General features: G+C 37.4%; 2 protein-coding genes and 1 pseudogene across 5 annotated transcripts in view; 2 read left to right on the forward strand and 1 right to left on the reverse strand.

The window, feature by feature from the left end:
* The window catches only part of HMMR (hyaluronan mediated motility receptor), a 35,248-nt gene extending 31,119 nt beyond the window's left edge, over window positions 1-4,129 (forward strand). The window contains exon 19 of the mRNA XM_074313870.2: window positions 4,028-4,129. The gene's annotated coding sequence lies outside the window, so the exon portion shown is untranslated. The remainder of the gene's footprint in view (window positions 1-4,027) is intronic.
* A 1,663-nt stretch (window positions 4,130-5,792) lies between these two features.
* MAT2B (methionine adenosyltransferase 2 non-catalytic beta subunit) lies at window positions 5,793-19,911 on the forward strand. 4 transcript variants are annotated; one of them, XM_074313872.2, is made up of 8 exons: window positions 5,820-5,958; window positions 12,992-13,186; window positions 13,684-13,795; window positions 14,498-14,612; window positions 14,804-14,956; window positions 17,389-17,582; window positions 18,524-18,637; window positions 19,027-19,911. In XM_074313872.2, exons 2-8 carry the CDS (start codon window positions 13,089-13,091, stop codon window positions 19,195-19,197), a joined length of 957 nt encoding a protein of 318 aa, XP_074169973.1. In that variant the 5' UTR covers window positions 5,820-5,958; window positions 12,992-13,088; the 3' UTR covers window positions 19,198-19,911. The 4 variants fall into 4 exon arrangements, with proteins under 4 accessions (XP_019596413.1, XP_074169973.1, XP_019596408.1 ...); XM_074313871.2 differs by lacking the exon at window positions 5,820-5,958 and adding an exon at window positions 8,151-8,289; XM_019740854.3 differs by lacking the exon at window positions 13,684-13,795 and having other exon boundaries at window positions 5,793-5,958.
* A 455-nt stretch (window positions 19,912-20,366) lies between these two features.
* LOC109452135 (receptor expression-enhancing protein 5 pseudogene) lies at window positions 20,367-21,177 on the reverse strand (annotated as a pseudogene).
* Between the last annotated feature and the right edge of the window lie 1,093 nt (window positions 21,178-22,270).

Here is a 22,270-nt window from a genome sequence, read left to right on the forward strand (position 1 = left end):
AAAAGAGGGAAAGGAAAACAAAGGACAAATGGGGCCAATAGAAATCAGATAGCAATACGGTGAATTTAAACTTAACCATATCAATAGTCAACATTAAAGATAAATAAATGGTCTATATATCCCAATTAAAATACAGAAATCATCAAATTAAAAAGCAAGACTGAGTGTATGTTGCCTACAAAAATTCACTTCAAACTTAAAGACAAAAATAGCTGAAAAGTAAAAGGGTATTAAAAGATACACCAAGTTGAGAGGTGACATCACCAAGATTACGTGTTAGAAAAACCTAGACCTTCCTTCCCTCCATAGACACTGGTTCAACAATGATACAGAAACACATTCCCTTTGTGAGAAATCCAGAAACTAGCTGAGAGTGCCAAGAATACACATGGGTTAAGGATAGTCTCTTCAACAAATAGTGTCAACAGAACTGGATGTCCAAAGCAAAAGAATGAAATTTGAACCTTATCGTAAACCATACACAAAAAACAACTCAAAAAATATTAAAGACCTAAATGTAAGGATTAAAGACCTTAATCTGTAAAATTACTAGAAGAAATTGTTAAGGGGAAAGCTTCTTGACATTGGTCTTGGCAATGATTTCTTGGTTGTGATACCAAAATCACAGTCAATAAAAGCAAAAATGGACAAGTGGTACTTCAACTAAAAGGATTCTGTATAACAAAGGAAAACTGTGAAAAAACAACTTACAAAATTCGAGAAAATATTTGCAAACTATATATCAGATAAGGAGTTAATTTCCAAAATATATAAGGAACTCCTACAACTCAATAGCAAAAAAAAACTAATAACCTGATTAAAAATGGGCAAGAATTTGAACATTTATCCAAAGGCTACATACAAATGGCCAGCGGATTTATAAAAAGATGCAATGCCTAGGGCCTCTAATCATCAGGGAAATGTACATCAAAACCACAATGAGATATCACCTCACACCTGTTAGGATAGCTATTATCAAAAAACGAAAGATAAGTGTTGGCAAGAATGTTGAAAAATTGGAATGCTTGTACACTGTTAGTGGAGATGTAAGATGTTGCAGCCGCTACGGAAAATAGTATGGAGGTTCTTCTTCAAACAAAAAATAGAACTACCATAGGATCCAGCAATCCCATTTATGGGTATTTATCCCAAATAATGGAAATGAGGATCTCAAAAGAGATATTTGCACTCCCATGTTCATTGCAGCATTACTTACAATAGCTAAGACAGGGGAACAACCTAAATATCCATCATTGGATGAATGGATAAATAAACTGGTACTTCCAGACAATGCAATAATAATCAGCACTAAAAAGAATGAGCTACCAAGCCATGAAAAGACAAGGAGGAGGAGCTTTAAATGCATATTACTAAGTGAGAGAAGCCAGTCTGAAAACACTACATACTGTATGATTCCAACTCTCACATTCTGGAAAAGGCAAAACTCTGGTGATATTGAAAAGATCAGTGGTTGCCATGGGTTGAGGGGAGGGAGAGATGAATAGGTAGAGCACAGAGGACTTATAGGGCAGTGAACATACGCTATATGATGCCCCAATGATGGATACATGTCATACATTTGTCTAAACTCATAGAATGTACAACAGCAAGAGTGAGCCCTAGTAAACTGTGGACTTCGGGTGATAATGATGTGTCCATGTAGGTTCATGAATTGTAACGTGTACCACTCTGGTAGGGGATGTTGATAGTGGGGGACGCTGTGCAGACATGAAGGCAGGGTATATTTGGGAAACCTCTGCATCTTCCCCTCAATTTTGCTGTGAACCTAAAACTGCTCTAAAAAATTAAAGGTGTAATAAAAAAAAAAATAATAAAAAAAAAGTAGGGCTGATTTAGGTGAGAAGAGAACTAACAAAATTTGGATAGAAAGTATAAGGATGTTCGTTAGGCTATTCATTACACTTTTGTGTAAGTTTGAAAATGCTTATAATACAAAATTTTAATTCCCCTACATTAGCTAAAAGGTTATAAATGTTTTAGCTCAGGACTCTCGTCAAAGTTCTGACTCAAGTTCCCCTCCTTCCTCCCCACCCTCAGCTGATGGCATCGCTACATAATTAACTGAAAATTGAAGCCGTTGGACAGGAACTTCCTTATCTGTCCTCTATTAAATTTGCCAACTTGAATACATGTGTACTCACAACTTCTGCCTTTATTCTTTGTAGCACCTTCTATTATTCTTCAAGATACAGTAATTTTAAGGGGAGGATTATACTTCTTCACTCCATTAATATCCCAAAATGTCCCTTCGTCACCTTTTCCGACTCATCCCCCCACCCATCTATAGCCAGTGTAAATCTTTTCAATTCAAGTTAATCTGTCTTCCCCAAACTCGTATAAAAGAGCCCCGTCCATCCCAGGATGGGGGTATGTTTGTCTTCTCCATCTAGTCCTGTGCTGCTGGTGTAGACTGCACGCCCCAGAACCTGGTCTTTTTTCTGGCTAGCGTGTGGCTCCATACACCCTTTCTTTCAGGACAACCTTCAAAACTTTTTAACAAAGGCTTCCGCACTGCAAGATTATGCTACACATTTTCCTCTAGTACTTTTGTTCCACATTTTAGTTAGACATTTTTAATCTGTCAAGAATTTATTAGTATAAGTAGGAATCCAGCCTTCATGTTTTTAATGGTTCGTTTTTAATTTATGTTCGTCCCCTAATAAGTTACCATATGCATATTTGAGTCTAGCTGAGTTAATTAGTATAATAGTATCTTTCACACCAACCTGGGAGGTTAAGAGGAAGATTGGGGTTGGGGAACAAGATGGTTAATCAATATGAAATTTATTTTTAGTTTCTCGAACCTATGAGTTTGATATGCCAGAGGAACATACAGGTAAAGATTCCTTTTATGCATTTGGAATGGAGAAACTATAGCTTGGGAAAGAGATTGGGTCAAAGCCATTCATGTGGGTGTCCCAGTTACAGAAATGGGAACTGCTTGGATGGCCGAAGCAGAGGGTAGTTTACAAAAAGAGGGAAGGCTGCAAAAAAGAAGAAACAAAACTCTTTTTCTTGCCCTTGGGTATCATAATCACTTAGAGATATATTTCTCAAACTTAACTAACGTAGTCATACCCTACCAAGGAAAAAGATCTTGATTTCTTAGATCTCGATGAGTTTAGAAATTTATATACTGTCCATTTAGTTCTTCACTCAGTTCCAATGCAATGGTTAACACTACCTCAATCCAGTATCCTGGAAATTGTTGACTCAGACGAAGGTTGTTACCTAGATGATCCAAAATATGACTATTACTGTTTTAAAATTGAGGTATAAATTACATACAATAATACAAACAGTGAAGTGAACAGGTCTTAATTGTTATGGTTCAATGAGTTTTGATGAACAGCTACCCTGGTTATCCACACCCCTCTCAAGATGTAAAGCACTTCCATTATCTCAGACAGTTCATTTATGGCCTTCACCGGCAGTCCCTACCCTTCCCCCAAGGCAAGATAATTTCTTTCACCAGAGATTAGTTTCACCTACTTTAGAACTTCATATAAATGGAATCATACTCTTTTGTGTCCAGCTTCTTTCTCTCAGCTTAATGATTGTGAGACTCATTCCCATAGTTTATTTCGTTGTAGAGCTCAGCAATATTCCACAGTATGGATATACCACAATTTGTCTATCTGTTTACCTGTTGATAGATGTTTGGGTTCTGTCCAGCTTTAGGTTATTTGAGTTAAGCTACTATAAATATTCTTGCACAAGTCTTTATGGATGTGTGCTTTCATTTTTCTTGGGTAAGTACCTACCTAGAAATGGAATTACTGGGTCGCGGAATAGGGCATCGTTAGGCCAGGAGCAGAAACCATCTTATCTTCAAAGCCATTTGTACCTTGTACATGCCAGCTTGAACCATCTTATCTTAAAAGCCGTCTTGTGCCTTGTGCCTGCTGGCTTGTATTTGCCTTAGACTTGGAGAAACCATCTTATCCTAGAAGCCATCTTGTCTTGCTTTGTGCCTTGCACCTGCTGACTTGAGTTTGTCTCCTAGGGGCTTATGATCAACTGGGCCTGGGCATTCTGGATTGTGGCATGGGAGCCAGGATGTGGAGCAGGAAGGCATAGTCATGCCCCGAAACCCTTTATTATGAGAGACAAAGGAATGAAAAGACCCTGAAGTATTGAAGGGGACCAGCCTCGTTTACCCCCTCCTATACAACTCCATACCCATTTTGCTTGGAGAGGTTATGGTCTTTTCTAACCTGACCTCCTGCAGCTCAAACACGACAAATAAATTCTAATAGACCAATTTTGGTCTTCCCAGCCGTGCCTAACAGTAGGTATTTGTTTACTTTATAATAAACTGCTAGTTGTCTAAGGTGGTTGTATTATGTTATACTCCCACTAGCAATCAATGAGCATTCTAGATTCTAGATGCTCAAAATGCTTGTTATCATATGAGAGTCTCAGTCTTTTTAATTTTAGCCATTCTGTTAGATATATAATGGTATTTTAATGTGACTGTAATTTACGAGTACATTTCCCTGATGTTGAGGGTCTTTCTCCAAAGCTCTTTCTCCCTGAAGGGAGGCTTAGCCATTGCTTAGATACACTTATCTGATTCGGTTCATGTCACGTTCACCGGGTTAGAGCTTTGTGTGCAAAAATACTGTGCCACATTTTAACACTTAGCAACAGCATTTAGTAAGAACCACCTAGACCTTGAGACCCTGGCCCTAGCTAACATTTTTACATGATTATTGGCCGTTCTATGGCTTCAATTTGTGTGAAGTATCTGCTCAAAACTTACGTCCGTTTTAAAAATGATTTAAGATTATTGAATTTTAGTTCTTTAAATATTTTGAATATGAATCCTTTGCAGACATATATAGAGAGATTATTTTTTTCCAGTCTGTTTTTATTTCCTTAATATTGTCTTTTTGTGAACAGAAATCTTAAATTTTGTTGCATTTTAATTTATCAATTAAAAAATATGTATAAATTCTTCATTACTCATAGATTCTGCAAGCCATAGAGAGTTTACCATGTGCTATGCAATCTAAGTGGATAGTATATAGTTTTTTTGGTTTTTTTTTAGCTCTATCTGAATGGCAATTTTGTTGTTATTGTTAAATTGTTATAAAGCCATAATCCAGAGCAGTGGTACAAAATTTAATTGAGCATATCCATCACCCTTGACCTTGTTAAAAATAATATTGCTGGGCTTCACCCCTACAGAATGAATTTGTTTCATAGGTTCTGTGGTGCAGGCAGATTTAGGAATCACGGATTTAAAAGTCTTTAGTGCTTGGCCAAATTTAGGGTTATGTCACCTGCAGTTTTCTCACACAGAGGGCAAGACAGTGTTAATGGAAATAACCTGTTGCATTTTAATTTCTGCATGCTGTTACCACCTGCCATTTACTGCCCTTTGAAATAGTTAATTAGAAAGCACTGCAGGGGGGAAGCACTGGAGAACTTTACTAATTTACTGAAGATTCTGTGGTAATAAGGTGTAACTAAATAAAATATTTCAGAACAGGAATCGATTGCGTGGTCTCCATGCTTTCTAACCACTGGCTCCTGCTTTTTTTCTGCAAGAGAAAATTGCAACAAGTCTTCACAGTAAGGTGTTTTGTGTGTTTCTTAAAAATAAGTTGGTTCCCCGAACGGTTTTGCTAAAGGACCTTGACTTGTCTGGCAATTAAAAATGAAACTTCTCATTGGGTATTTTCAAGTCTGCCACAGGGAATCAGCTGCCAGTTTACTGCAATGTAGAAAACTGCACGAGATTCTGGGATTGGCATCAAAATGCTAATTTCAAAGGTCGAGTAAAGCTGGCTCTCACGTTTTCCGTGCCTGCGCTCACTGCAGGGAGAACAAAGACCCAGCCAAAGGAGGCAGGGGCTGAGATTCATCCCAAATCTGTTTTCCTGAGACAATTTTGGAACCATGCCTGAAATGCCGGAGAACATGGAACAGGTAAGAACTAGCGGTTCAGGAGATGAAGCATTTTGAAGTTAGAGTTTCTTTAAAAGCATCCAGTGAATGTCTGCTAAAAGCTGAAAGGGTGTGCAAAAAAACATCGGAAATGGGTGTCATTCATTTCTTTAAAGCATATAACTTTGAGATGTGAAACAATAAGCCAATTTTAATTATTGACCCTGCATGGAGAACTCAGCTAAGTCTTATTACTTGACAAAAATAAAATGTAGAACAGCAGTTTCATTTACCAGATTAAATGCAATGATGTAGGTGACGATTCTGTATAAATAAGACTTTTTATCGGCATCGTGTACTCTAGCCTTTCTTTGCATGAATTGAATCTGCTAAAGTTAATGTTTAGCTCCAGGTTGCTCTCTTTAAATTTATAGACTTAATCAGAGCACTTAATTTGGATGTTGTTTATATAACGATGGCCTTTTTATTCACATAGAAACTTTCATCTTTGTGCCCCTAGAACTATACCCAAGTTTCACCTGCCAAGTATCAAACCAGATTCTCAAATGTAGGCAAGTAACTCTTTTATTCTTCCCTCTAGACAGTGCTGCTCTGAGAAACAATATGTTAATTGTATGTGCATGTCCTTAAATCTTCTTCACATTCAATACTTAATTTTTCTTTTTCCCAAGAAAGATTAGATTGCATCACAAACCAACAACAACCCAGTTTTTAAAGAGAGAATTCAGAGGCTCTTGAATCTTCTCCCCTATTTCCATCCCCCCTTTTCTTTGTTGTCTGCAGATCATGCATATTTAGGGATGGGGCAGTCCCTCCAAGGACTTTCTAAATAACACTAAACTGATTAACAGTAATAATATGGATTAAAACAAAAATCGGAAAGCGAGGGGCCTTGGGCTCTCATTACTGTTCCAAAGAAACTTTGTTTACATAAATAAGGAATCAGTTGTTGGGGGTTGGGTAGGAACGTCGTGGGACTCAGACAAGGAAAAACTTTTTTTAAAAGGCCTCAGGCTTTAGCTCTAAGATTATACCAAAAAGGATTTTGAAAATGAGATCTTTTCAGACAGATCCAAGAGCAGTCACGTTGGTGGGCGACTTTTAGGTCTTGGTCTCCTGTGTGTCTGGACAAGAACACTCAAACTGTTCCGGGAAAAACTGGCGAACCCTACTCGGTTCGTGCTGTTTTACTTACGTATGTGTGTATGTGTGTATGCATTTATTTTCTGAATAAGTTGCACAGGCATCCTGGCTGGCGCGGGAATTTGCAGTTTTGAAGTGAAAGGGAAATCAGTTGAGTTGTTGTTCTCAGCACTTAAGGCTGAATCTGACTTGTTACTTAAAAAAACAAAAAAACAAAACAGTATAGAAGTGGTCCAGCATAACTTTCACCCCTTGGTTCCTTCTTCGGCTTTCTGTTGTTGTGGAGACTAGGCTGGTGCAGCCCGAGCTGCAGCCCTGAAGGCGGTGCTGCTCAAAGGGTGTTCTCACTGTTAAATCCACTAAAATGTAGAGTCCCAGGCTCTACTAGCACAGATTCTCATTCTATAATTATTGATAAAGTCTGAGAACATGCATTTTGAAGAGGCACCCAAATGATTCATCCCCCATCCCTGTACCTGCCCCTCCTGTTTTATTTTTAACTAGTTGAAAATAGTTTGGCATCTTTGGAATTTCACACACTACTTTTTAGCATCCCAGAAAGACAAATTGGTTCTACAGATGTTAATGACTCAGAGACCAACACTTTTATTTGTATTCGTTGTCTCTTTCTAAATCTCTCAAAAACACTTCTAATGCTCTAGAGATACATGTCTATTGTGTTTTCTCTCTCCCCTCACGCCCCATGACTTTAAATGTTTTATCCCAGTTTATATATTACATGTCCACTTGATTCTTATGCGCTGAGCACAGTGTGCAAACTTGAATCTCCAGGCGATGCAATTCAATCCTTCCTTAGTCAAGGAAAAAAGAAACAGCGCATAAACAAACCCTTCAAAACAAAACTTGTGTGCCCCGCTTCAGGCCAAAGCCTTTGTTTTGTGTATCCCTTTAAGAGTTGGCGCGTGGGCTGAAAGCTACCCGAGCACACCGCCCCCTTTTGGGGGGGGGCATTGGCGGAACGTGTCCAATCAACAGGCGCGACCTTGGCGGCGGAAGCCGGAAGCGGTGAGCGGGACCGGCCTGGACCTATAGGAAGCGAGCCGAGGGCGAGGGAGCTGCGGCCCGCGACGGTCCAGGACTGGAGGAAGTGGCGGTCGCTGAGGCGGCTGCGTGAAGACCGCGGACATGGTGGGGCGGGAGAAGGAGCTCTCCATCCACTTCGTTCCCGGGAGCTGCCGGCTGGTGGAGGTGAAGGAGTCCTCCCGGGGGTCTCGTGGGGACCAGGGCTGCAGAGGGGGACGACCCAGGTCTCAGGGGTTCGGGTTGTTTTCCTGGCGCATCATCCCTGAGTTGGAGCTTCTGGCGCGAGTCTGCTCAGTGCCACCTTCCAGCCCTGGGAGACCTGGGCGGCGCCATTGAGTTTGTTTACCTCGGCACACACCCGTTAGTCTTTCCCAGCCTCTGCGACGGGAAATCGAGTAGATCGGGTTTCACGTTTTGAGTCTCCAGTCTCCCCTTTCGGGAATGAAGAGGGGTTTTCAGAGCTGTTGTCAGTTTTGATTTTTTTCTTAATTTTTTTTTTTTTTTTTAATCCGTGTCCGTATCCCTCGATCTTACCTGTTTGTATCTCTTAGGAAGAAGGGGGAAAGGTATTTCAGAAATACTAACAGTATTGGAGATGACAACTTACTCAACTCTTAGTTTATACAAAATACAAAAACTACGTTATGCGTTGTACATGTTATTTACTGTAATCTTAGTAACTACCAGATTGTTTTTCCTCCATTTTACAGAGGAGGCAATTGAGGCTTAGAGGGTAAGTCCGTGGCCCAAGTTCGTTCAGTACTGTTTGGACCTAGGATTCAAATGCAGGTCTCTTTTTCTGGGGCTTTCAACTACTATGGAGGTTGCAGAAAGGAAGGCTACTACTGTGTTTGGGAAAGACTCTCCCTCCTCTGTTCTATTCCAGCCCTCCCAGCATTCATCAATCAACAGAATATTTTGTCGGGTTTAAAAGAAGACATTTACTCCACTGTCTAAATTTTTTCAGCTGGGCTGAACAAATTAACAGATTAACGGGAAAATCAAATATTCAATACATACTCATGGGGAATTCACATAAGCATGAAAATTTCAAAGATAGCGAGGCAGCATTGAGTATATAAGACATTCTGGACAAAGGAGAGAAGGGGTGAGATGGGGTTTTAGATTTCAGGAGTGAGAATGAGTGATTTCCAGATAGTTCAGGAATAGCTGAACATACATGATAGAAAAATTCTTGTTAGGCAACTCAGAAACAATGGGACATGGGGTATCTAGCTAATAGGCTTGGAGTCTTCCTGACTAATTCTGGGGTAAAAATTCTTAAGCCAAATCTCCCTTCCCAGCATAGGTTTTTCTGTCTGCATCTCTTGGGCAGGAAATGGGGAGAGTCTCAAAGGTTCTCTGAGTCTTGTTTCTTAAACAGCTGAAAATCTATATCCTAAAAGCAGCTTCAGGGTAGCGAAATGTTGGTTCCCTTCAATATCTAGCATGGGGTTAAGAAGACCGGTAATGTCCCGACCAATATGTCTTGTGGGTATAATAGGAGGTGGCAGCTTTTGGTAATGCAAAATTTTTTCACCTGCAAATGTAGAGTGTACAGTGATTACAAGTAACTTTGGGGTTTTGAGGGTAAAGTTAGAATAGATTGGCTATTTAAACCTTTATATTCCTATGTACCCCAAATAGTGCTGAGTACTTCTTACCTATTTTAGCTTACATGGATACATACATATTGGTATGTGTATGTGCGTGTATAAAACTCAAGTTTCACAGTAGGAGTTCAGGAGCCTAATGAAAATGGGTTTTTCTTTATAACAAGTGGTACAGCCAAGAAGCTTGGCATGTATTTGCTCCTCTCAAAACATGTATAGAATTAAAACCCACTTGTGAGAATGAGGGCTGTCTTATAGTTTATGTTAAGAGAAACACAGTAGTGGTTTTTTAAAAATAATACTGGCTGGGACATAAATAGGGTGACAGTAGGAGTTAGACCAGTGTCATCTAAGTAGTCATGGGATCTTAAAAAGTTTTTTAAAGGTCCAGGAATGTATACTCAAAGATCTGCCTTGACAGGAACGTTGTGAGGATCAGTTAAAAACTTCACTAAATTTAAGATGTCCTAAAAATAGCAAAGTATTGTTATATTTACTACTAACGTTTATGAAGATCTCTGTTTAGATATTAGTGATGTTTCACCCTACTGTTTCTAGGATATTTTTAATGCAAGTATGCTAAATTAGAAATCCCAGAGTATTGTTTTGGATCATTCTGAAGGTGTCATTTATTTTTCATTACGTATACAGTTTGTTTGAGTTGATTTGCATAAGAAGAGTGGTAATTCTACATTTGTTTATATTGGTTTAATTTTTCACGAATTTTCTTGGTGTCTGTAAATCTGGTCACCTGAAGTTACTGAATTCTGTACATCTAAAGTGTTTATACAATAAGAGGCAAATATGTTCAGAGTAACTTAAAGTGCTGTTTCATAGAATTTACCTGTAAGGGAATAAAAATTGAGAAAGTAGACTTTTCAGGCAGACAAAATATTTGCAACTCTTTCTTGTGGTTTAGATTAACTAAACAACTTTTTAGTCTTCCGTTCTGAGTTCCTTAGGGTGTTTGGACATTCCTCAGTTTTGCAGAACTAAATTTGTAGAGTAATGGTCCAAAGTAATTTTCAGAGGACTATTTCATTTAAAAATAAAACAGTCAAAACAGCATGCTTTACAAAGCTTAGGTAAGGTTCTGTTTGTATAGAAACTCACAAAAAGAAGAGTTATTTTCGTTTGGCATCTTTTAATTTCAGAGTGATGCACATTTTATTTGCAACCACCAATACACTTGTAATTGAAATGGAAAACTCTTTTGGTTCCCATACTGTGACAGAAGATACTCATTGAATCTCTAGAGAGACTAAGTGAAAAGAGTAAAAGTTACTTTATGTAGGTAAATTCACACTCTTCAGACCGCTTTGTGGTAAGGATAATAGGGAAAATGTTAGAATTGTAGAACTGGAAAGCTGGACGATCCTTGTCATCTTGTCCAAATGCTTCATTCATAAGATCAGTAGAGATGGAGTAACTTCTCAGTACCACAGTTGGTGACAGCAGATAAAACTTAAATCTCGTGATTCCAAATACAAGTTCAGAAGATTGAGACAAAGTTCAGAATGTATTTGGCTGGACCAGAGAAGCAAGAAGACCTAAGTTCTTGTCATAACCTTTTCCCTTTTACAGTGGGCAAAACTTTTAACATCTCTACACTTCAGGTTCTTCACTTTGGAAATATATCTGCCCTGCCTAACAAGGCTATTTTTATGATCAAAAGGAATGATTATGATCAGGAGATATGGTAATAGGTTTATGTAACACTTGATAGTTTTCAAATATAAGATTGTTTGGAATCATTTCTGTTTCAGAAAAGTGCTTGCATTTCAGATCTTTGCTCTTTGAATAAAGAAGATTCTTGAGCATTGACATCTGACCACATTTCCCCAGGGTGTAAGGATGTAAGGTTGTATTTTTTCCATGCATCTCCCATCCTTTTTTAAAGTTAAGTGTATTTCCTAAAATGCCTTGCTGTGCTTATAACAATACTGTATTGCGTCACATCTAAGAAGCTTTTGATTGTAAGGTCATCTGGGCCCTTATTTAAAGATGCACTAAAAAGCAGAAAACACTGCCAAACTGACACATTTCATACGATGCACATCTATTTCATTCATTTAACCGAGATGTTAAAAAGAGGAAGCAGTGTGTTTCACAGACTCAGTGAGGTATGCAGGAATCTTAATCTACTGTAGTAACCTTTGTATCTTGCATAATGCTTGTTCTTTGACTTTTTTCTAATTTTCCTTTTTAACGCGGAAAGGGGGAAAGATTTCACTTTTAGAAAGGTAGATGGCAATTTTTTGGCTTGTTTGAAAGAGAAATTTATCTTTAAGAATGTGTTGCAATTTCCTGGAATTCAAGATTACAGTTCTCAAAGTGTAGTTCTCAAGCACCACACTTGTTAGAAATGCATATTATCTGAGAGCCTTCCAGATGTTTCTGATCCATACCCTGGATCCTGAGAACCACTGACCTAAGAACTGCTGTAGTTCTTTGCTTCTTAGAGTGACATAAAAAGTGAGAAATAGAAGAGACCGAATCATAGCTCTAAATAGTATTTTCCTGGAGATCTTTATGGTATTTATCCTGTGTAAATTTTTCTGAGTGTATCTCTGCTAGACTTGGCATGTTTTTGCCTCTTCACAATTCAGTCTTTGTAGAGTTGTTTTCTTGCCAAAATTCAAAGAAAATATTTTGCTGGCCGAAATCCTTGTTTTCATAAGTCTTCACTTAGAGTGGAGTTTTGGCAACAGAGTCTAGATGCATTTTCCTTCAACTTTTAAAATGTCTTGAAACTGGTTGAACTAAAGAAAAAAATATTTCAGAACTTACCTTTATGCTGTCTCTTTCATTTCAGGTTTTTCCTATTATAAAACTACCTGATTTTGGTGGCCTTTTCTTTTTTGTAAATGTGTATGTAGTCTGCTAAGTTATTCTGCTGGATAAGGACTGAAAAAGAAAGATCTTTGGTTATTGTGTGTGTATTTAAAGTTTTAGACAGTTCAGAATTAGGTGACTAACAACACTTGAAATAATAAGTCTTCAAGAGGATAAAATTTAATAAAACTTCTGTTTTTTTTTTAGTAGCAAATGTTGACTTTATTCAAGAATCTGAAAGGAAATGGGTGTTCCTCATCTTGGAAAGAAGGGAAATTTGAGAAACTATGCCTTGCAAATACAACTTAAATTGTTTCCTAAATAGTAGTTCCTTTTAATTTTGGTGTGTAAGGAATTTTTTTATGTTTCACAATAGCAACACAGTAAATAATCCTTTTTCTCCCCTCTTTACCCTTTAGGAGGAAGTTAACATCCCCAACAGGCGGGTCCTGGTTACTGGTGCCACTGGGCTTCTTGGCAGAGCTGTGTACAAAGAATTTCAGCAGAATAATTGGCATGCCATTGGATGTGGTTTTAGGAGAGCAAGACCAAAGTTTGAACAGGTTAATCTGTTGGATTCTGATGCAGTTCATCACATCATTTATGATTTTCAGGTATGGTTTAGTGTATTTTCACACACCTGTAAACTATATTAAGAATCATCTAGAAGATATAGAAAACGTTGCTCTCAAGGAAGTTGCTGTACTTAAGCTCTAACCTGTTAGGTAGCAATATCCAGTGCACTTTTTTTTTATCATGGCAAAGTGTATGCAGTCCTTGAGAAGATTAGGCAAGAGACCGAAATATGAAGCATTTTATTAAAAGCTGATATTTATGAAGTACTCTTGTAAGTACCACTTCCTATGCAACTGTTCTTTTAATATTACCTGTAAACCTTACAAAATAGATAACATCATCTCCATTTTAGAGATGACAAAGGCTTAGAGAGGTTAAATAACTTGTTGGCCGTGGTCATAGTACCACAGAAAAAAATAGGTTTTGTTCCATCTCTAATCAAATGGAGTGTGCAGGTTCTTTCTAAAAATGTGTTCCAAGTAACACTTGCAACGGAATCTTTTGGGCAACTTGTTCTTCGGCCTCTCTTTCCCAGAGATTTTAATTCAGTAAGTCGGTGGTGGGACCCAGGACTCTACATTTTAAGAAGCACCCCAGACTGTGTACATTCAAGTTTGAAAACAGCTACGATCGTGCTCCCTCAAGTAGTGAGTTGTTGAGGGGGACATTTGGTATGTGGGTACAACGTAGCCTTGCCTGTCCTGTCCGTGATTGTCCCAAATATTAGCTCTGGCTCAGCTCTTCTGGGAAATAGGTGCCTCTTCTCTCCAAAGGACCCTCTGCATTCCTCTATCTTGACGTCTGTCACAATATAGTCAAACAGCCTTTTCACATATTTGTCTTTTCCACTTGATTATGAAATCCTTGCTCTCTGCACAGTGCTTAGTATATAGGTGACATACGAAATGCTCAACTGGGAATATAATTTTTATAGGTAGTTGATTCTCTTTAAATGATTGGTCTAAGATTTGAATTTATGAATTTGATTGGCAATTGGTATTCCTTTTCCTTTAACAGATTTCTTAGTATTTAGGTCATGTTAATCACACATCATATTAATCACACAAATGATAGCTCTTTTCTCCCATCCAAATGAGGGGATGAAGCTTATTTTGATTGAGAACTAGAGCTGTTGACCTAGAGGGTTGTCTGGTGCCTAGGGCTCACTCAATGGCTCTTTCCTTTTAAAGGAAGTTTGAACCTTGAAAAAGGGAAACGTGGGAAAACTACCTCAAAAATTACAATGATTCGATGGAATGTCAACTTTTTTCTACAAATAATTTACTGTTGGAAGGCTTCAGTTTCTGTTATATTCCTTTTTGGGTTAAAAATCAATACTTAACTTCCAGCCCCATGTCATAGTACATTGTGCAGCAGAGAGAAGGCCAGATGTTGTAGAAAATCATCCAGATGCTGCGGCTCAACTTAATGTGGACGCTTCTGGGAATTTAGCAAAGGAAGCAGGTAATGATGACTGTATAAAATCTTTATGAAATATTAAATGATCTCTGAGTTTATAAAGATTAAAGTTTTGTGAATTGCTCATAAGACATTTGTTTTTATATATGATGAATAAGCCATTACATCAATTCCAGTGAAGAGTAAAGAGTAATGTCATACTAATTTAAGAGATTCTTTTCTGTCTTTTTTTGTAGCTGCAATTGGAGCCTTTCTAATCTATATTAGCTCAGATTATGTATTTGATGGAACAAATCCTCCTTACAGAGAGGAAGACATACCAAGTCCCCTAAATCTGTATGGCAAAACAAAATTAGAAGGAGAAAAAGCTGTCCTGCAGAACAATTTAGGTAAGAAACAGCAATCTCTTCAGCTCCTGATTGTTTTTGAGGATTCCTTTCTGTTTATTTTTTATACACGTACATACATGCATACATATATACATATGTATGTACTTACAGAGGGTCCCTAAAGAAATGTATACACGTTTTAAGAAAGGAAAAAACTATTCAAATGGTAATACTCAATATATACCAATAACAAAAGATGAATACAAGTCACATTTGACTTCTGCAATTACAAGAGGTGCTCAAAATGGTTATCATCATCGTCCAGACACTTCTGATTATGGCGAACTACTGCTTGAGCAACGCTGACCAAAATGTCCACTTGTATCTCTGCGCGTGCCACTTCAGTTTCTTCCCGAAATATCGCCATTGTAGCCGGTTTTCTACAGTACACCACATCCTTTAAGGTCCCCCATAGGTAGAAGTCAAGGTGTGTTAAGTCAGGAGAATGCTCTCGATTTTCAAATGCCAGTTCAAAATGGTCTTGTGCTCCTCGAACAACAACTGTGCTTCTGCCATTTTCTTTGACTGTCCTGCCTGTCGCATGGTGACTCTAGCATTCATTTGATTAACGCCATCTTTTGAGCGAACGTCATACTATATACATTGCTACCATAATTCAACTTTGAAAAGTACTATATAGATAGCATCTGTAAAATGTGTATACATTTTTTTGACACCCCAAGTGTATGTATGTGTGTATGTGTGTATATATATATTAATCAAGAATCACAAATCATTGGAGAAAAATTAGAGCATGTAGTTAATAAAAAAGAAAATTAAGAATTTTAGAAATATTGAAAAATGTATGAATCCTTCAAGACTTTTTTCCGCTGTCAGTGTATACATAAATATCGTTATATAGAAAGAACAAATCATATAGTACAAATTTTGTGATCTAATTTCAAAAAATTGGTCAATATAATTCCCTTAGATTGAGGTATTTTGTTATTTGTGTGGTTTCTCTTTTTTTTCCTATGTGTATTTGCCTATACATACATATATACATATATGTATATGTGCTGGTTATAAAAGGTATAACCTCCTTGGAAAAAAAAATTAAAAAATATAAAATTGTAAATAAGTTCTTTTATAATGCTACCTCAGAGAGAAGCACCAAATTTGGTTACGTATGGAAGTGCCTTTTGTGATTTTTTTATAAATATATGCGTGTTGTTTTGTGATCTGTTTTTCCCCCACATACTTGCATTTCAGTACACGTGGAGCCATTTCTTGGGTATCTTTTTCCTATCAGTGGCTGCATAGCACTTGGTTTAACGATCCCCTGCACTAAAACTACTGCCTAAGATGTCCTTGCGCAGCATCCCTTGGTATAGATATCATATTAATAGACATTCCGTTTTTAGGCTTTTCCTATTATGAATTATCCTGCAGAAATTACCCTTGAATACATACTTACATACAGTTACCCACTACGTTAATTTAATTAAAAAGGTCTGTTGTAACCCCTCAGTAGGGACCAACATAAAATTCAAATACCTCATAAATCCTTTTTTTTTTCCTTAACTTTTTGTTCATTTAAGTGTGTTGTTCCAGGACCCATCAGCTCCAAGTCAAGTAGTTATTTCAGTCTAGCTGTGGAGGGCACAGCTCACAGTGGCCCATGCAGGTATTAAACTAGCAACCTTGTTGCTAAGAGGACCACGCTCTAACCAAATGAACCAAAAGGGCCGCCCCATAATTATTTAATTAATAATTTCAAGAATTATGTGGTGAAGACTCACAAACCCTTTATATGGATTCACTAATTGTTAATGTTTTGCCTCATGTGTTTTGTACATATAAATTTTTTTTTTCTGAACTCATTAAGAATTACTGGATTTAATCCCCAGATTCTTTATCGCGTATCTTCTAACAAGAATGTTCTTTACAATGCAGTTATCACACTCAGGAAATTTAGTATTACTGTACTATAATATACAGTCTTTATAGGAATTTTCCCAATTGTCCCAATAATGCCCTTTATTACATTTTACTTTTTATCTAGGATCCAATCAAGGATCATTCATCGCATTTAGTTTTATTTTTAATCATCATAATGATGAAGACATTATATATAAAAATACCCTAAATGAGAGAATATTTGAAACCATTCAGGATCACATTTGTTAAATGGGCATCATTATAGGTGAGCTGTGTCATTTTGGTATCTTGCAAGTTTTCTACTACGATATTGTTTAAACCCACATATTTTCATCTTATATCAAGACTTAAGAACCAGTTAGTTTTTGCTTTTTTTTTTTTCAGTTACAGTTGACATTCAATATTACATTAGTTTCAGGTGTACAACATAGTTGTTAGACGTTTATATAACTTAAGAAGTTCCCCCCCCAATAAGTCTAGTACCCTCCTAGCACCATACATAGTTATTGAAGAACCAGTCAGCTTTAAAATACTACCTGCTTCATTTCTAGGAGCTGCTGTTTTGAGAATTCCTGTTCTGTATGGAGAAGTCGAAAAGCTTGAAGAAAGTGCCGTGACTGTTATGTTTGATAAAGTGCAGTTCAGCAACAAGTCAGCGAACATGGACCACTGGCAGCAGAGATTCCCCACACACGTCAAAGATGTAGCCACCGTGTGTCGTCAGCTAGCAGAGAAGAGGATGCTGGTGAGAATCTTGGGCAGGAAGATGTCCTAACTTCCATCACAGGGAAAATCCTGTTAATGAATGAAAATTAAAGTGCTTTTTTTTTTTTTTAAAAACTACAAGACCAGACAAAAATAGTTTACAGATAGGAGGCTGTATTTGTAATAAAAATATCATATTCTTGTGTTTACATTCATTCCTCAAATACTACAGACACCATTTATCATTGTTTTATTGCAATATGACTGAATATGTGTATTTTTATTGTGAGGAACAGTAATCTGAAGTTTTTTAAGAAGGTACTCATAAGATCTACGTAATGTCAAAAAAAGAATCTACATAGGTATTTATAATTTCAGCCGTTTTAAGAATAATGTGGTTTTTTGTTTTTGTTTTTAGATAGCTGAATAGGAGTTAATTTTAAACTTTTGAAAAAGTTGGAGCTAAATAGAATATTCATAAAAAGAAAGGTCAGAGGCTGATTTATTTTAGAATATAAAATACATGACTGTACTTTTTAATACATAAAAATTTATATATATATGTATATATATATCTTGAATATGTACTGTCAGTATTTAAGGATGTTATGACTAATTAGCTCATCTTGAAAAATGGTTCTTAAGTTTTGTTTTTAGCTTCTTACTATAATTAGAAATACTCATTAAATTGGGCTGTGTTTCCATAAAATCTGTAATCATTTTTAGGATTCCCACTAAGTAAAATGGGAGTCATTTATATTTTCATTTAAAAACATTCTCAAGGCTAAATTCTAGAAATTGCTTTTTATGTTTAGCTGGGAATACTTACAGGGATTCTATTTTAGATTTCTTGTGGAGAACATTCCAGAAAGGAGAGATGCGTTTCTTTTTTGGACATTTTAAATTACCTTTCTTGTCAGACCTACCATTTCATTCAACTCAAAAAGTTGAAGCTATTTTGAATTTGTGTGTCCTTGTTAGGATCCATCAATTAAAGGAACTTTTCATTGGTCTGGCAACGAACAGATGACTAAGTATGAAATGGCGTGTGCGATTGCAGATGCCTTCAACCTCCCCAGCAGTCATTTAAGACCTGTAAGTACACACATCATTTAAACTCTCGCCTTTCGAAAGTCCAGAACCATCACGGAAGTGTGTATCACTACCATTTTCATGTTGCTTTGGAAGTATTGGTAACTTTATTTTCAGGTAGTAATCAAAGTGGACTTCGCTTGTATCTTCTCAGTTTATATTGTTATTTTTCTCTAAATTATCATGTATGATAAAGAAGTCCGTAAGTATTGGTGTAGCTTATAGAAGAAGTATTGTCTTGATTGTTGCAGACTTTTTCTTTATTTTTCCAGGGATCAAATCTGATTTCTTGCACTGAGGTAAAAAAAAAAAAAAATGAAGTAGAGAATGTAAAACCTGAACATGTAGCTTTCCATTTATTTTTGATATTTTGCTTTTATTTTTCTTTAAAGATAACTGACAGCCCTGTCTTAGGAGCACAACGTCCGAGAAATGCTCAGCTTGACTGCTCCAAATTAGAGACCTTGGGCATTGGCCAGCGAACACCATTTCGAATTGGAATTAAAGAATCACTCTGGCCTTTCCTCATTGATAAGAGATGGAGACAAACGGTCTTTCATTAGTGTATGTCTTGTCTTTTTTTGTAATGATAACTACAGTATGTGGCACTTTTTAAAGAAAAAGAAATAGTTTTGTATGCGTGCTCTTTAATTGTGACTCATGATCTTTCAGGTAAATGATGCCCTTGCACTAGTGAAATTGTGTAAAAAACTACGGTCAATAATGCCTTGTTTGAAGTCATGTTTCTTTTCATCATTTTGTTGGTTCTGGCTCTGAGTATAGTAGATGATTATTCTTAAATGAGCCAGGATGAAACATCTGCTGTAGATTTTCTTTGGGGGGTGGCGGGATGAAATGCATTATCCATTCCTATAACCTCTACATTGTTAGGACTTTTGCAACTGTTGACCTTTTTGTTTTAAAGTGTATTAAATAGTATGAAAATCAATGGTGTTCATGATAAGTTTCACTTGAGCGCAGATCAAAATGTTTGAAGAAAGAAACTTTATTTTTGCAACTTAAATACGGTTTTTATGCTTGAGATATTTCAACATGTTATGTATATTGGAGCTCCTGCAGCTTGATGCCTCCTGCTTTTGTAGCAGTGGGCACTTGACAGAGAGCATGTGTGTATGTATTTTTTAAATATATATAAAAGTGTCCTTTTCACTCCATGTTACAAAGAGATATTTCATATGTGTGATTAATAATAATGGGCCTTGTAAGTATTTTGACCATTCATGAATAACAATAAATATGTACTGCTGGCATGGTAATGCTTAGTTTTCTTGTATTTACTTCTTTTTTTAAATGTAAGGACTAACCATCTAAACTAATTGTTGTTTTGTTGCTTTACTGTAACAGGCATACGAGAGAATATAGTTAACATTAAGATATAAAACAAAATAATAAAATGAACACCGGTGAACCTACCATTGGAGATCTAAAATGTTACAGACATTGTATCTACTTGTGTCAACTGATTGTTTTTTAACTAAAACTAAGTAACTATGTAATCTTGTTATATATTTATACAGAATGTTCCTTCTGAAGAATGCAGAGTATTTGACTGTATTGTCTATACTAAGTAATACTCAGGTGACCTTAGCCTCAACAGTATCTTTGGTCCGTGAGAAGAAAGCGCAAAGGTAGAGTGACTTATATGACTAGGCTTCTGTTCAGGGGTCAGTGCAAACTTGGGTTTCAGATTTTCTTGTTTTGTTTTTTTTGTTTGTTTTTTTACAACACATTCCTTTTTTTAATATATCAAAAAATGTTTCCAAAGCAACACTATTAAAATGATTATACCAGTCCCTAATACAACGTCAAGCTCTAATAACAGAGAGGGCAGGAAGGTTTCATCCATCGTTGCTTTAGGTGCTCTTTCTTTTTTTCACCCAGTAAATTCATGGCAGCTTTCTTGGCTTCTTTAGCGATGGCATCTGCAGTCCCTTTGGCTTTGACCTTCAGGTCATTCACCACATTGTCTACCTGGGACTCCTGCTTCAGGAAGAAAGGAGGGATGATGCACCTGTAGAGCAGTTCCGCCCCGTGGGAGGGGTTGGGGCCCGTGCACCACGGCAGGAAGCTGCACGTCAGCGTGTAGTAGAAGGGGAACCATGACACACAGTGGTCAGAGAAGAATTTGGCAATGCTGCGCACACCATGCACTACCCAGCAGGTCAGCCACGGGGTGGCATCTTCGTGGGACTCGGTCTGGCTTTGAGATGTAGGCTGGGTAGCCAAATGTTAGCAGGTTGCCGAGGACAGAGGCTCCACAACCGCACACCAGGTGCAAGGCCACCAGCCCCATGACACCGAGCATGGTGTAGCTTCATTCACGGCGGTCTTGGCCTCCAGCTTGGCCAAGAGGTCGGTCATGCAGTTCTTGTGCAGAAAGTGGTTGAACCTCTGTCTCATGGCCATGGCCATGCAGAGACCGCGTGCCGCTACTGTGGGCTACTAATGCAAGTGGCTGCAGAGCTGGGTGACTGACGGGCCGCGCGCCCTGGGGCCAGCCTCGTTTGCGCAGCCCTCCCACTCTGCCCCCCCCCCCCCCCCCGTCCCCGCCTGATCCACACGACCCCTCCCCCTGGTTTAGATTTTCTGGTTTCACTTGTGGGTTATTCTTGCCCTACATTATGATCTTATTCTCTCATTGGACAGAAAGTATTTCTAATTTCCTAATTTACTTAGAATTTTGGGTTTAGAGAGGATCAGTTTTGGGTGATTTGGTGAAAGCAACAATTCCTAAACCATGCTATATTTTGTAATTAACTAGGGAAATTTTACTGATACCTGAGTCCTACCCTGGACTCACTGAAATAGAATTTCTGGAATTGATGCCTGCTCATCTAGGTTTAAATGTTCCCTAGGTGCTTCCATTTTATGGCATCCAGCTTGGCACTTGTATTTGGCAACCACTGAATTGAAGCATTCTGGGTTTTGTTTTGTTTTTTTTCAAGTTACTTCATTTCATGTAGTACACAATTCAGATTTTCAGAGAGTAAAAACCTGTTTTTCATCCTTCTCCTCTAGCCACCTATTTTCCAACTGGAAGAAACCAGTGTAGATCAGATTCTGGTATGTTTCTAGGGGTACTTTGCATATATAAGAATACACTCACAATCCCTCCCCCCTTTATTTACACAAAGAGGAGCATGAGCATAATACACATTTTTCTGCATTTTGGGTTTTTTGTTTTTTTTTTCATTTAATATGCCTTGGAATTTGTTCTATATTAGTTATAAACAATATCCATGTTCTTTTTTTTTGTTTTACATTTTGACATTTCAGTCTTAGAGAAAAGTTGCCATAATAGCATAGAGAATGCCTGTATTTTCCCTTCCAGTTTCCCTAAGTGTTAACATTTAGCTACATTTATCCTGTCATTTTCTTTCTCATTTTATATACACACGATATAGTATTTTTTCCCCTGAACCATTTAAAAACAAGTTGCAGCCACGATACGTAATCACCCACTTAATTATATGTAAACTTGTGTCTGTTTTCCAAAAATAACATATAAACCCATAATACAACCGTCAAAATCCAGAAGTTAACATTGATACACAGAACTATCATCTAATCCACAGACCCTATTCACATTTCATCAGTTGTCCCAGTAATGTCCTT

This window comes from Rhinolophus sinicus, chromosome 5 (assembly GCF_057876585.1).
Source record: "Rhinolophus sinicus isolate RSI-liver-muscle chromosome 5, RSI-T2T, whole genome shotgun sequence".
In the NCBI taxonomy this organism is placed as follows: domain Eukaryota; kingdom Metazoa; phylum Chordata; class Mammalia; order Chiroptera; family Rhinolophidae; genus Rhinolophus; species Rhinolophus sinicus.

Coding starts and splice junctions, on each gene's coding strand:
- MAT2B (XM_019740849.3), top strand. CDS start 8,227: ATGGTGGGGCGGGAGAAGGAGCTCTCCATCCACTTCGTTCCCGGGAGC. Junction 14,957..17,388: donor TGTCCTGCAGAACAATTTAG/GTAAGAAACAGC, acceptor CTTCATTTCTAG/GAGCTGCTGTTTTGAGAATT. Junction 17,583..18,523: donor TAGCAGAGAAGAGGATGCTG/GTGAGAATCTTG, acceptor TGTCCTTGTTAG/GATCCATCAATTAAAGGAAC.